Consider the following 13,731-nt stretch of genomic DNA (forward strand, 5'->3'; position numbering starts at 1 on the left):
GTAACACTGCTCATTACCCTGAATACACCATCCTCACTGTGAAACATAGTGGTGGCAGCATTATGGTGTGGGAATAGTTTTCTTCCAAAGGGAGAGAGAAGCTGGTCAGAGACAAAGACTTGAGAAGGGGATGGAAGTTCATGACAAGAACATTAAATGTTCATAGAGCTAGATAGAATGGTTTAGATCAAAACATATTAATGTGGTCCAGTCAAAGCCCAGAACTAAGCACAATGGAGAATCTATGACAATTTAAAATTGCTCTTCAGAAGCTCTTAATCCAGTCTGACTAAGCCAGAGCTCCTTTGTAAAGAGTGGATGGAAAGTCAAATCTACAGACATACCCTGAGATAGTAACAGCTTTAATTCTGGCGAACGGTAGTTCTGCAGGTGATGGACTCAGGGCGGGTTGAATACAGATGCACATCGCACTTTTCAGATTTTCATTCATGAGAAGCCTTAAACGTCCTAAAATGCACTATTTTGTGTTGGTCTATCACATAAAATTATAATAAAATGCATTCAAATTTGTGTTTGTAATGTGACAAAATGTGTAAGAGTGTCGGTTCTTTGAAAGTAACTTTTGATAGAAACTAAAACCATGACTGCGTTCCTTGTTAATGTTTCTAAATTTCTGCCTCATACAAAATATAGAAGAACACCACCTGAAAACTAAGGACATTAACTGAGTCAGTAGTGTTAGGAGTATAATATTAACCCCTCTGGGATAAACTGAGAGCAGACAACAGTTACAACAATGTCTTACTCACGTTTTACTTCAGCATTTAAACTCTGGGCTTTGATCCTTTCCATTTCGTCCATTGCCTGAGCAGAGGAAGGAAAGAAACAAATAATTGTATTATAAAAAGGAACAATCTTATTAGAAAAACACTGATGTATTACCGTATATCTACCATAAACAACCTAAGTTCACAGTTTAACATTCATTTAAGAGTCTAATAAGCCTTTGCTTATTTTAACCTGCCCATCTCAGATAAGATGAGAAAATCCTAGAATACACTAATAATTCAGTGCAGCTGCACAAAAACATGTAATGTTTCTTCTATTTAATAATGCCTTCTAACAATGAGCATTTATTCTATGGTCATGTGAAATATGGATTATCACACAGTGTCAGCCAAGCAGCTGCAGAGAACTAATAAGAAAATCTTTTTCCCTTTTTGCACACTTGCAACAAGATGTTTCTTAATTCACCTGCTTCAGCCCCAACCTCTGAGCATTTAGTTCTTCCTGTTTTCTTTCCAGCTCCTCCTTCTGTTTCTGCAGCTCGGCCGCCTTCACATTGATGTAATTCGCCTCGTTGGCCAGCTGACGCTCGTACTCTCTCAACTCCTCCTCAGTGTAAATTGGGTTTTGATCTAAAGTCTGTGGGGGTGGGCACAGGATGTATTAAACAACGAGACAAACCTAATTTATTAGAATATACTAGTGTCTACTAAAAACTAGCAACCACTTATTAGTCACTAGGCCTAGTGCAGTTTCATCCTCAGGTCCTGGACTGTTGGTGAAGAGGTGTTAGAAGTCATCCTTTATTGCAGTAGGAATGAAATAACTAACTGCAGCCCTTTGCTCCAACACCAGATTTAAATGGTTTCATTACTTCTTCAACATACATCAAGCTCTGCATAGGACTTTTAGTCGCTCACTGATTCTGATGAGATGCATTGAACACAAGGCCAATTTGTCTAGACACTCTTCAGAATAAGAAAGACAAGCAAAAATAGCCTTCAAGTAAAGCAGGTGTGTGTAAAAAATAGCCAAACACCTCAGTGTGCCCAGAACTACTCTGTGAGCAACAAGGCTGGACAATGACATGAGTTTATCATGCAACCATGTGCAGTGAGAAGGATGATTAAGAAAAACATCTACAAAGCTCACTGCTGGAGAACAGCTGGAGAACAGTGGCATCTTGGGGTCACAACAACCACTATATGCCATTTAGAAATCTACTAACTGGCAGAGTAAAACCGGGGATTAATATGTGGAAAAGCACCTCATGCCCTTCAGAATGGTGGAGGATCTATGATGCTGTGGGCCTGCTTCATTTTCAAAGGCCTTGGAAACTATGTAAGCGTGACATCACAAACTCTTTGAAATAACCAGATTCATTAAATAGAAACCTGGTGGACTCTACCAGTAAGTTGAAAATGGGTCATCACTGGGTCTTACAGCAGGGAAATTAACTTCAATGTATGGTCAAACAGACACTGAAATGGTTCAACAGACACAAAAATCTGTGTTTTTTAAGGCGCAATCCTCAGACCACAGTCCTATAAAAAAAATAAAAACCTTCGGAGTGACCTGAAGAGAGCATAAGCCAGGACCCAGGTCTTTGGGTGATCCAGACGGATTGTGTTAGAGTGACAATCAAAGAGCCTTATGAACTATCATAGATAACTTGGTGCAAAACAGGTTCGTAAAGTGTTAAAAGCACAGGTGCCAATAAGTGGGCCACTGCTGATTTGTAAGAGAAACAAAATCTCATCATGGGACCCCCTCTACACCCCACCCCACTGATTAAATGGTTTCAAATTAAATGTTAGATATACATATTTACCAGTGGTAATTACTGTGAATCGTGCAAGTAAAACCAGCATTTCTGTCATGCCTTATGGAAAACAAAGTGAATGACGGATGTTTAATAGGAGAAACGGATCATGAGCTCCTATCAAGAAGCATAGTTCATAATATCTCTAAAGACAGTCTGACTCCCTTTGGATCTGCCCCAAGAGGCGACAACACGTCAGGCTGCTTCTGCAGAGGCTGCAGCAGCGTAGACACAGCTCATTCCATACAACATCTGCTTTCACTGCTGTAATCAGGAAGACTATAAAGCTGTCCTGCTGCAGACCCAATGGAGAAAGAGCTTCAACTGAACTCTCACCTCCGTTTCCTGCCATCTCCTCGCTGTTAGCAAAGCATTCTTGCTTCAACTTCAATAAATGTCAAAATATTGATATTGTTTTTACTAGGGTACATTTATCTGTTTGATACTACAGCTGACAATAGGTAAACTTTTATTTTCACCTATTTTACAAAATAATAATTGTGTAAATTTGTTTTTTAAGAAACAACAATCATTCTGATTTTGAAACAACTTTTTTTTGATGATTTTACTACAGCTCTAAGAATACATCTCTCCAAACCATGATTTATTGAATAGAAAACAGTATAGAAAGACAATAACGGTCTTAGTGAAACGAGCTTTTTAAATCTCACCTCCCACTGGTCTTTTTCATGGAATTCCTCCTTCTTGGTTGCTGCTATGAACTCGCTCAGTGATACAAGTCTGTCCTTGTTGGTGTCCACCTGACGATCAGTACAGAAAGTGGCTCATCAACAAATGATCATTGAATTTAGGTCAATCAATTTGTTTCTCATTTGTACCATTTAGAACATCATTTTGAGGAAATCCTTGTGCATTAATATTATTTCACATTGTAGTTTTCACATTTACACTTTAATAGGTGCTGGTTCATTTTAAACTAGTGGGTGGAGGAGGGCATGGTGCTTTGGTTTAATTTAAAACATTCAATACCAGAATGTATCGTATCTCTGTGCAGATACGGCCAAGACCTCATTACTTGTTGGGCCTAATCGGAGCTAATCAGCGCTGCATTAACAAGTAGGACGGAGACTCCATGCTGTATCTGTTTAGCTGCTCATGCTGACCTCATTCATGACATGCTCTCTCATCCTCAGCCTCTCTTCCTCCATCTCCACCATATCGTCCTCTTCATTCGCAGGGTTGTACACCTTCTCCAGCTTAAAGAAACATACAAATGTTGTAACAAAGGCTTCCTGGTTTAAATATTGTCCTAAAACATCACAACGGTACCTCTTTGGTAAAGAGAGCTTCCAGCTCACTTTCGTCAAAGAAGCCATCTCCATTGCTGTCTGCAACACAGAAGACAAGAATTAGAAGTAATTCATCCATGCTAATAATTGTAGGCTGTACAGATGCAGTTCTGATAAATATGAAATTGAAAGATGTCCAAATTACAGCAGAAATAGCCATTGTTGCATGCTGAAATACATTTAGAATCTGGGGTTACCATGCATTTTGAAAAAGGTTTTGGGATCAAAGTCTTCTGGGTCCAAGCCGTCTGCCTCCTGCCACACCTCTTTCAGCTGGTCCTCACTGCCCTGAACACACGGAGCACTAGCTTAAAACGACTGGGTTTGCTTTCAATAAACCCTCCTGACACAGTCACGCTCACCCTTGTACAGGTATCAAAACTTATTTTGTTCTTCGCTGTGTATTAATCAAGCTATAAACTTAAGAAGGACTTCTTCATTTTGCATTTTATTTTGAAGACATTTACATAAAATTCCTTAATTTTTAGCTAAAGAAACGGACTAATTTTGCTTCATATGTTCTGACCTATTTTGCTCATTAATGATCTGGAGCTGATTTGAAGAAGGGCATTAAATGTAAAGTCTGGCTGCTGCTGTAAATACAGAGGCTCAAATAGATATATAGCCCCCCACTAATTTTTGGTTGATTTGGTTCTTTAAGCCAGTGATAGAGACAGCAGCCATCAACAAGGTCCTGGCATAATTCAGCCTGGGTATTCGATCCTTCAACTTAACATTTAAAATCGGCTTATTTCCTGCCATGGACTCTGCTTTTAACCATAAGCATCCATAAATGTTCGATATGGTTGAGGTCAGGGCCATTCTAGAAGCCTAATGTTAGCCAGCTTCATACAAGCCTGAACCATTTTGATGCGTGTTGGGGATCATTCTCGTGTTCATGTTTCAGCCATCTGGTCTGAACAGTCCCCCTCAGATGAAAGGACATTTATTTGAATGTCCAAGAACAACTCAGGAACCACCAAGGATAGATGCTTAGAAAAACCTAAAGAAGCTGGAACACAACAGTGTCTGTCAATAGTATATCACCATGGACTGAACAAGAAAGCTACAGTGAAATTTGCAGCTGCCCACATCGACAAGCTAAGTGGATTTTGGAGAACCATTTAATGGTCGAATTGGTTTTTTTTTTGTCTCAGTGACTTAACCTTTGTTTAGAGGAATCACGGTGAGCCTTTTAAAGCTAAAAACACTATTAACTGACAAGCATAAGGGTGTTAGCATTATGGTGGCAATCTGTGTTGTTGCCAGTGTTACTGGTACCCCCAAAGGTCTTCAACTTCACCTCAAATCAACAGCTAGATGGTTGAAACCTGGACACAGATGGTTGTTGCAACAGGATAATGATCCCAAACATATCAAAACTGCTTTTGAAATGAATAAATCTGGCTAACATGAACTTTCTGAAATTCCCCCTATTTCATCCCTATTGATATTAAAAGCTAGGTTGTACTAGAAAACCAAGCAATTTAAATGAACTCCATGAGTCTTGATAAGAAAAAACAAACAAGCACAATCATCCAAGGACCTTGTTAATGTGTAACAAACAGCATGTAGTTTCTATGAAACTGTCTAACGGACCTACATCCAAATACTAGTTGAAAGTATATATTTGATGTGTGTTAAGCTACATAAACGTTAAAGTATGAATCAAGGCTGTATAACACATTAGGAAAATAAAGAAAACAGACAGGAGGGCACAGATGAGCAGGGCTTCCAATGAACTTTGGTTGCTTGTGTTTGCTGATGACAGAAGCAGATGGATTAATGATAAAGTGAATGAGGTATACACTGTTTGCTTTGACAGAGCCAAATCCAACAAGTTTAGCTTCACAGCAGACATGGTGCTAGCACAAGATTCTTCCTACTGTACTTTATGTTCCAATACTTTTAAATATGCACGTTTAAAGACTTGCATTTATGTGGGATACTTACGGGGTGGTTAATTTTGGGATGGTTGGCATGCTTTGTCTTCATCTCTTCATAGTGCTGCTCCTCCTTCCTCCGGTCATCCTCCTTCATCGTTTTCAAGCGCTCCCTCTTCTCGTGCTCCTTCATCATCTCGTACCTCTTGAACTCCTCGTGGCGGTCCTTGTCGTAGTTCTCCAAATCCTTTGTTGCCTAAAATATTCAGAAAAGAAAAATGTGTTTATTGGCTCAAACTGTTTAGCACAGACATATTCAAAAAGTCAAAGTGGGGATTTTCAGGTACTGACTATTATATCAGATAATATTATGACATGCTCCTTGACCTTGTAACGCTGAATGGGAAAGTCTTTTAAAACAGTCATGTTAGACCTTTGTTTGAACACAAACAGCGATAGGCAACTGTGGCTCAGGTGTCCAAGACGGACATAAAGTAGACTGCTGATACTAGAGTTCCCTAGAAAAACACTGAAACCCAACCTCCTCACAGTGGCATGCAAAAACACTCTGCATGGCAACTCTGCTATGATTCAAGCATAATTTGATCAGAAAGAAATGCTGTATAAAGCACTTTGTGTACAACTGACAACTTCAACACACACAAGCTTGAGCTGTAAGTGCTAAATATTATTAGAGTCCTTGAATATAATGCTTAAAAATGCTAAAAAGAGCTGATTGTTACATTGCCTTGCAGAAGTATTCATACAATTTGAAACGTAACCCATTTTGTCTTGTCACAACTACAGACTTACGTTTATTTCATTGGGACTTTATCTGACAGACCAACACAAAGTGGTGAGTAACTGATAAATGGTTTTACATTTTTTTAATGAATTAAATAAAAAGAGTTCCATACATTTGTAATTAGCGCCCTTTATTTCTTGTACCTCGAAATAAAATGCGAGCTATTAGTGAACAAACTAACAAATCTGAAAGACCCACCAGGAAGGTCAGGGATAAGTTTGTGGAAGAAGCTTAAAGCAGGTTTAAGTTACAAAACATAATTCAAAACTTTTAAAATCCCATAGAGCACTTTGTACCATACTTTGTTTCTGTAAAAGAAAAAAAAAAAACTATGGTACAATTGGAAACCGACCAGAATAGATACAGCAGGGAAGGGGAACGTTATTCAGAGAAGCAGCAAAAAGAAACGGCCCATGATAACTCTGGAGGATCTGCAGAGATCCACAGCTAAAGGTGGGAGCATCTGTTATACAGGACAACTGTTAGTCAGCACTCCACAAACCTGGCCTTTTCTGGAGAAATCATAAGAGGAAAGACATTTTTGAAACAAAGTCACCACAACTTTCTTTTGCAGTGCGTCTCAAGATAACAAAACACAGCAAACACAAAAAAAGAGATGCTCTGGTCAGAGACAACAGTTTAACTTTTTGGTCTGCATGCAAAACTCTAAGGGTGTTAGAAAATTAACACTGCACATAACCCAGAACAAACCATTCCCATGGTGGAGCAATGTGGTGGCAGTATCATGCTGTGGATATGATTTTCCTCAGCAAGGACAGAAACCTAGTTGGAGCTGATGAATGGAGCTTCATACAGAGGAATATTGAAAAAAAGAGGAAGCAAAATCGTTGAGACTGGAGCAAAGGTTCACCCACTACTAGGACTAGGACCCTAAACTTACAGCGAAAGCTACAACGAACTGGTTTGAATCGAATCATAGACGTGTTTGAATGACCTGAATTTAATTTGTGACAAAACTTCAAAATTGATGCTTACATATGCTCCCATTTTTGGCAAAGAGTAATGGCTAAAGTTTAGATACTCTAAAAGTTTAAATTTGGATTTTTAAAATACCTTACAATTTGTCAACAGCAGCAGCTCTTCACCACTGAGCCACCACCGTCCCAATATAAAATAAGTAACTTGGCAACATACATCCTGGTTATAAACCATATTTCAAAAAATATTATTTTACATTTTAAGATAAAAAAAACAAATGTAAATATTCCAGCCACTCACTTAACCGTTAACATCTTTTTAAAGGCCCTGCATATCTGAAATGTTCCTTGCGTTCAGTTAAAACTGGGTAAGTTTCTGAAACTGCTCAGCCTTCAACTGTAAACTGTGAGGCAACATCCTCATTATTTTTAAAGTTTTGCTCTTTAAAAACCAAGGATTTTACTTTTAGAAAGCCTGCCCTCTCCAAATACAGCTTCGAGTTACAACATTTAAAATGAACCAAATGGAACAGGTGAGATAGTCAACACAGGAGTAATTCTAGATGTCTGACACCTCTCTTTTGGACCAGCAGCACCAGTTCTAGTAATAACATAAGCCAAGCCATGTTCACTTTAATTACAGTCATGACTCAGATGTGGTAACATGCTGTATAAGTACCAGGACAACATCTCCATCAAAAAACTGAAGTACTGATGTAGTGATGGTGCACAAGTGGAATGTGTGTGTGTGTGTGTGTGTGTGTGTGTGTTCTAGCACAGTTTCCTACAATGCAAGGCCCATTTTCCCACCATGTACTGTGTTGTGAGGACCCACTGCTCCTTATGGGACAAAAAGCCTGGGCCACATAAGGAGCAGTGCTGTTTTTGAGTTAGGTGTAGGACTATGATGCTAGGCAATAAAAATGAACAGAAGTCAATGCAAAGTCCCTGTACAGACAGGAAGGCATAAAATGTGTGTGTGTGCTCGTTTATGTCATCTATTAAGGACCTTTTTTGGCATATTTACCTACCTTCCAATGACCGATAAGGCATACGGGGACCAAAGCCTGGTCCTAATGTAGTGGGGTTGGGTTTAGAGGTTTGATGGGAATTAGGTTTTGTTAAGGTTAGGAATAGTCTGTATTTATGTCCAAGTCTAACTCTTACACTAAACCAAGTATTTAAATGAATGGAAGTCAATACAAAGTCCTAATATGGGTAGAAATGCAAACATGTGTGTTAATGCCTGTGTGTATACCGATTGGATAAGGCGATCCAGGTCCTCCACTTCAAAAGTGTGTGGGTTCATGTGGTTGAGGTGCTCGAACTGTTTCAGCAGGGCCTGATGGTCCAATGTGTTCCCTGGATAGAAATAAATAAAAAGTAAAGTCAAATAAGAATACATGACAATTAATGTGTGAAATATGACTTTAACCCACTATATCTAATCTTTGACCATACTTAAATAATAATTAATACTAAAACAATTCATGCTGGGTTTTCTTTCCCACAGATTTTTCGGGTTGCAACGGGACAAAACGTTAAATAGTTTAAGGGAGTACTAATGCTTTTGCAAGGCACTGTAGAAATACATAGCTTCTGCATCTTGAGTCACATCTTGCATTTGAGGATGAACAAACCTCTGACTTGTATTACGGAACATGTGGTGCAATATTAAAAAGCCCAGATCTAGCCCGTGATGCAGCACTAACGGACACCCTCTACTCACTGTTCCCTTCCTGAACGTCGTGTTTGGCTTTGATTAGCAGCCGCAGTCTGTTCATCTCCTCCCTCTTCAGCTCGTCCAGCTTCGTTCGAAAATTGTGTTGAACAAAGTCCAACTCTTTGGAAAGTTTCCCTTGCTGCAAACAAAGAGTCCCCACAGCAATGTTTAAATTAAAGAGCATGTGCAAATAAACAGATAGCTCAATTGTTCGGTTTTCTAAGTGAGTGTGTACCTTGATGTCGTCCATGTTGGCATTTTTCAGCTTTTCTCTAAAGTGGGGGTCTTTCTCGAGATACTCAATGACTTCCCTGAGGTAGCGGTCATAGTGCAGGTCGGTGTCCTGACAAACAGAACATGGCTCACAATTATTTGGAAGCCTGACGCTAATTAGGGTCATAATTAAAATATCTTCTTGCTCATTTACCACTGACTAATGACTGCTAAAGCTTTTTTTCTGTTTTTGCAGCTGTTTGTTTTTCCATCAGCCTTTTCCCCACCGTTAAGTGTAATTTGTATCTGTCTGACACGGCAAACCCAGACAGGTTTTATGTGTGAGCTGAATTCTGCTGTTAGACCTCTTATTAAATACTATATCCCTGCATTTGCCAAGATGCTGCTGACTCACAGCACTCTGGGGTGGTTCCAGCTCCTCCACCTCTGGCTTGTCTTTGGCCTTCTCCACACTGATAGGCACTGAGTGGATACACAACCACAAACTGAGCAGCACCAGCCCGAATCGGGCCAAGGCTTTACTCCTCATCATCTAGGTACAAAAAAGAAAGAAATGGGGAGAGGGGGGAGTTAGAATAAAATTGCAATATGGTGTATTTTACATAATGCTTGTGCTTCTGTTAGGAAGTGCCTGCAAAACAATAAAAATAAAAAAAAACATCATACTCGTTGTACTTTTTCCCATTCTGTCAACTACGCATAATCTTCAATATATTAGGATTTTATGTAATAGACCAACACAAAGTAGCACATAATTGGTAGGTGGCATTAAAATAATACACAATTTTCAAAATGTTTCAACTGTGGCATGCATTTCTATCTAACCCCCTTTACTCTGACACCCCCTAAATAAAATATAGTGTAACCAAATGCTTTCAGGATTCACCTAATCAGTAAATTGAATCCAGTTATGTGTAATTTAATCTCAGTAGAAATGCAGATGTTCTGCACAGGAAAACAGGGAAAAAACAACATTGTGAAGACCAAGGAACACATGGGACAGGTCAGGGAGAAAGCTGTGGAGACATGTGAAGCAGGGTTTGGTTATAAAACAATAACCAAATGGAACAATGTTGGGTTCAAACATTGGGCTGCAACGGGAAGACCCAAAATTACCCAAATTTCAATCTCTGAACATCTCACAGAGCTCTGCGATATGTTCCATCATCCAAAAATAGAGTTTGGCAGAACTGCAAACCTAGCAAAACATGGCTATCCACCCAAACGGACAGGCCAGGCAAGGAGAGCATTAGTCAGTAACAGCCAATAGGCCCATGGTAACTCTGGTGGAGCTGTAGAGATCCACAGCTCAGTAACAAGACTCCTTTGAATGGACAGCTATCTGTCGTGCACAAATCTGGCCTTTGTCGAATAAGAGAGTCCCATTTAAACTTTACCACAAGCCATATAGAGGACAGAGCAAACATGTGAATGGAGGTGTTCTGATCAGAGAACAAAATAATCATTTTGACCTGTGTGCAAAAGACTTTAGTCGGCATGACATCATGACTATAATGGCGAAGGCTTTGGACATACTTTTCCTGAGCAGGAACAGAGAAGCTGATCAATGTTGATGGGAACATGGATAAAGCTTAACACACTGGAATGCTGGAAGAAACACTTTCCATGAAGTCTAAGCTTGAGATATTTGGCAAAAAAAAGAATGGAAAAAATGTCCAATTGTAGATGTGCAAAGCTCTCATCGTTATAACTAAAAATACTTGCAGCTGTAAGTGGATCAAGGCAAATCAATACAAATGCATGCAGCACCTTCACAGATTTTTATAAAACAATGTATGGTTTTCTTTCTACTTCACAATACTATGTTACTTTGCATTGGTTTATCACATCAAATCTACTGAAATCTGTGGCTGGAAAACAATGAAATCTTGAAAGGGCCACTGTGTTGTCAGAGTGGGAGCAACAAGGTGCTTTATCCTAACGGAGGACAGCACCTTCATTTACTCATCATTGCTAATTAGGAAGAGGCTAATTGACTTAGAGATGAAATGTGGGATCATGTTGTGCAAGTTAGTCTTGATCTTTAAACAAACTGCCCCAAGAAAGACACCGAGCAACACACGTGATTACTGGATTAAGACACAAGACGCTTATTTTGAAACGGTCGAAACATTTCATTTACATAAAGGCAGCAGATCTGTCACTGATACTCAATGCATCTAACAGACATGCCAAGCTAAATAAATAGTTATTTTATTAGAATCATGTAGGTAATATGTTAATTCATATTACCCAAGTCGTGGAAAAGCTACAGAACAAGCCGAATGGTTAACTGATAAATGGCCTTTTATGTCAGGTAAGACTTACTCTTCAAACACGTCACTTCTAGTTCCTCTTCTTATTCTTCTCCACCGTTAAATGTTCTTCGGTCAACGAAGCCAACATTCATCGGAGCCTGTTGACAGCCGTCATCTATCTACCGCCTCAGGTAGCTACAACCTAAACAAAGAGGTCGCATTTACCATGGTAACGCCCCGCCCCCCTACGTACCCATTGGACGGACAAAGTCCACTTTCTTTGTAAAACTGTCGCGTTGGGAGCTGATTGGATGTTGCACCTGCCACTCACAGGGTCTCCCACTCTAACGGTGGCTTAAGGTGAGTTGATCCAAACTGTACGTGGCGTTCAGACAACCCCAGACGGAGGCGGTGTCAGCAAGAAGTTACAGTTTCACGATATGATCCCTGGTCTTAGTGGTGAGTTTACATTTGATGCAAAGCTACTAGTAGATGATAAAAAGTTGCTTGTATTTTAGTGCGAACAATGTCGTAGTTGGAGTTGGGGGGAAATGCAAGCTTTGTGCACCTGCAGCAGCTCCTCCCAGAGCTGTATGGCAGAGCTATTCTTAAAGGTTTAATCCGAAAAAGAAAAAAAAAAAAACATGGGAAAAATATAGTGCTGAAACACACGAACTATGGTGTCTGCAAAAAAAAACAAAAAACGATTGTTTATTTCGTTATTATCTTATTACAAATAACTGTATGTTGCAAGGTGCATACAAAATCCAAATGGAAAATGTTTAAAATAATTCCACTGAAATGTATGTTTTAAAAACTGACCACACTGGCAATACGGCTCACCACCCAGGGTGGCATCGCATGGAGGGGCACGAATATTAAAAAAAACTCTTGACCTGCTGACACACCAGCTCTTTGGTGGGAATCAGATTTGAGGATTCTGACCAGCACTAAATTAAAGGGGTATTTGACTGTTATGTAGCAATCTGGCTGTATTTGCTGATTTAAATGGAATTTAGACTGAATTTATCTAACACTTTTCCAATCATATTGATAATTCAAAGCATTCTAACACTCTTTCACCCACCTCCATTCTCAAACATACAGTGATACACAGTGGTCTTTGGGGTTCATTTAACTCATCCAAAGGCACATCAACATGTGGAAGAGGAGCAAGCTGGGATCAAACCCGCAACATTCTGACCAGAACACTATTACTCTTGCCCTTGAGCCTCAGCCTTCCAAGGATACCTGAACAGAGATTCTTTAAAACACTCATAGCGATTTGTGAAACATTTATTCTGTTTGGGAAACCCACAAAACAGAGCATTTTCTATTTTATTTTTTCGGTATTTGGGCAACTTGAGATTGTGATGAGCATGAAAATCTCTGGTCAGGTCTGGACTGATGGAATCTACACTCTACCTATTCCAACTTATGGGGTGCCCAAAGAAGGGTACCATCCATGCAAAAACTGCCTCTGATCAGATATATTTTCTGGAGTAGGGTTTCATTTACTACCATGGATCTTGGTTACATCTACTAGAGTTAGATATAACCTAGATCCATAATCAGCAGAATCAACACAACAATAAAAATGTTTCTCACTAAGCCTTAACTATAAATTAACTACACATGTATTTAAACAAATGACAGTTCTCCTTTTGCTGACTGAATTGTGATCAGTTTTGATATGGTGCATTTTAAATGCTCTGTAAGCACATAGAATAAATATTTAAATACGGGGAACTTTGACACTAGCACTTCTGTTCACACCGTGGCGCGGTTTACAAATCTCTCGAGAGCGTGGTCCATTTCAATCTCCAGCTTGATTACGTCACCAACTAAATGAAAACCTTTGTCAGGTGTATTTTACTGAAAATTACCATTATCAGTGCAACTTTTAGCATATCTGGTTAAGGGATCACCTCACTAAAAGAAGTCTTGATTGAAGATTCTCCTCTGTCGGACCAACATGATTTTTTCCTAAATTTGAAATATGTGCACTGTG

At 39.3% G+C, this 13,731-nt stretch overlaps 2 protein-coding genes across 2 annotated transcripts in view; one reads left to right on the plus strand and one right to left on the minus strand.

Annotated features, from left to right (window-relative positions):
* The window catches only part of LOC124879249 (nucleobindin-2-like), a 14,179-nt gene extending 2,232 nt beyond the window's left edge, over positions 1-11,947 (minus strand). Inside the window, exons 1-12 of the mRNA XM_047383697.1 lie at positions 11,791-11,947; positions 9,857-9,994; positions 9,464-9,571; positions 9,235-9,367; positions 8,764-8,867; positions 5,833-6,018; positions 4,077-4,167; positions 3,860-3,918; positions 3,694-3,786; positions 3,241-3,330; positions 1,216-1,386; positions 771-825 (exon numbers count right to left, since the gene is read on the minus strand). Of these exons, the coding sequence (XP_047239653.1) occupies positions 771-825; positions 1,216-1,386; positions 3,241-3,330; positions 3,694-3,786; positions 3,860-3,918; positions 4,077-4,167; positions 5,833-6,018; positions 8,764-8,867; positions 9,235-9,367; positions 9,464-9,571; positions 9,857-9,994 (1,228 nt within the window). The 5' untranslated portion in view covers positions 11,791-11,947. The remainder of the gene's footprint in view (positions 1-770; positions 826-1,215; positions 1,387-3,240; positions 3,331-3,693; positions 3,787-3,859; positions 3,919-4,076; positions 4,168-5,832; positions 6,019-8,763; positions 8,868-9,234; positions 9,368-9,463; positions 9,572-9,856; positions 9,995-11,790) is intronic.
* Positions 11,948-12,065: 118 nt separating this feature from the next.
* The window catches only part of pik3c2a (phosphatidylinositol-4-phosphate 3-kinase, catalytic subunit type 2 alpha), a 68,750-nt gene continuing 67,084 nt past the window's right edge, over positions 12,066-13,731 (plus strand). Inside the window, exon 1 of the mRNA XM_047383684.1 lies at positions 12,066-12,179. The gene's annotated coding sequence lies outside the window, so the exon portion shown is untranslated. The remainder of the gene's footprint in view (positions 12,180-13,731) is intronic.

This window comes from Girardinichthys multiradiatus, chromosome 2, assembly GCF_021462225.1.
Source record: "Girardinichthys multiradiatus isolate DD_20200921_A chromosome 2, DD_fGirMul_XY1, whole genome shotgun sequence".
NCBI lineage: Eukaryota > Metazoa > Chordata > Actinopteri > Cyprinodontiformes > Goodeidae > Girardinichthys > Girardinichthys multiradiatus.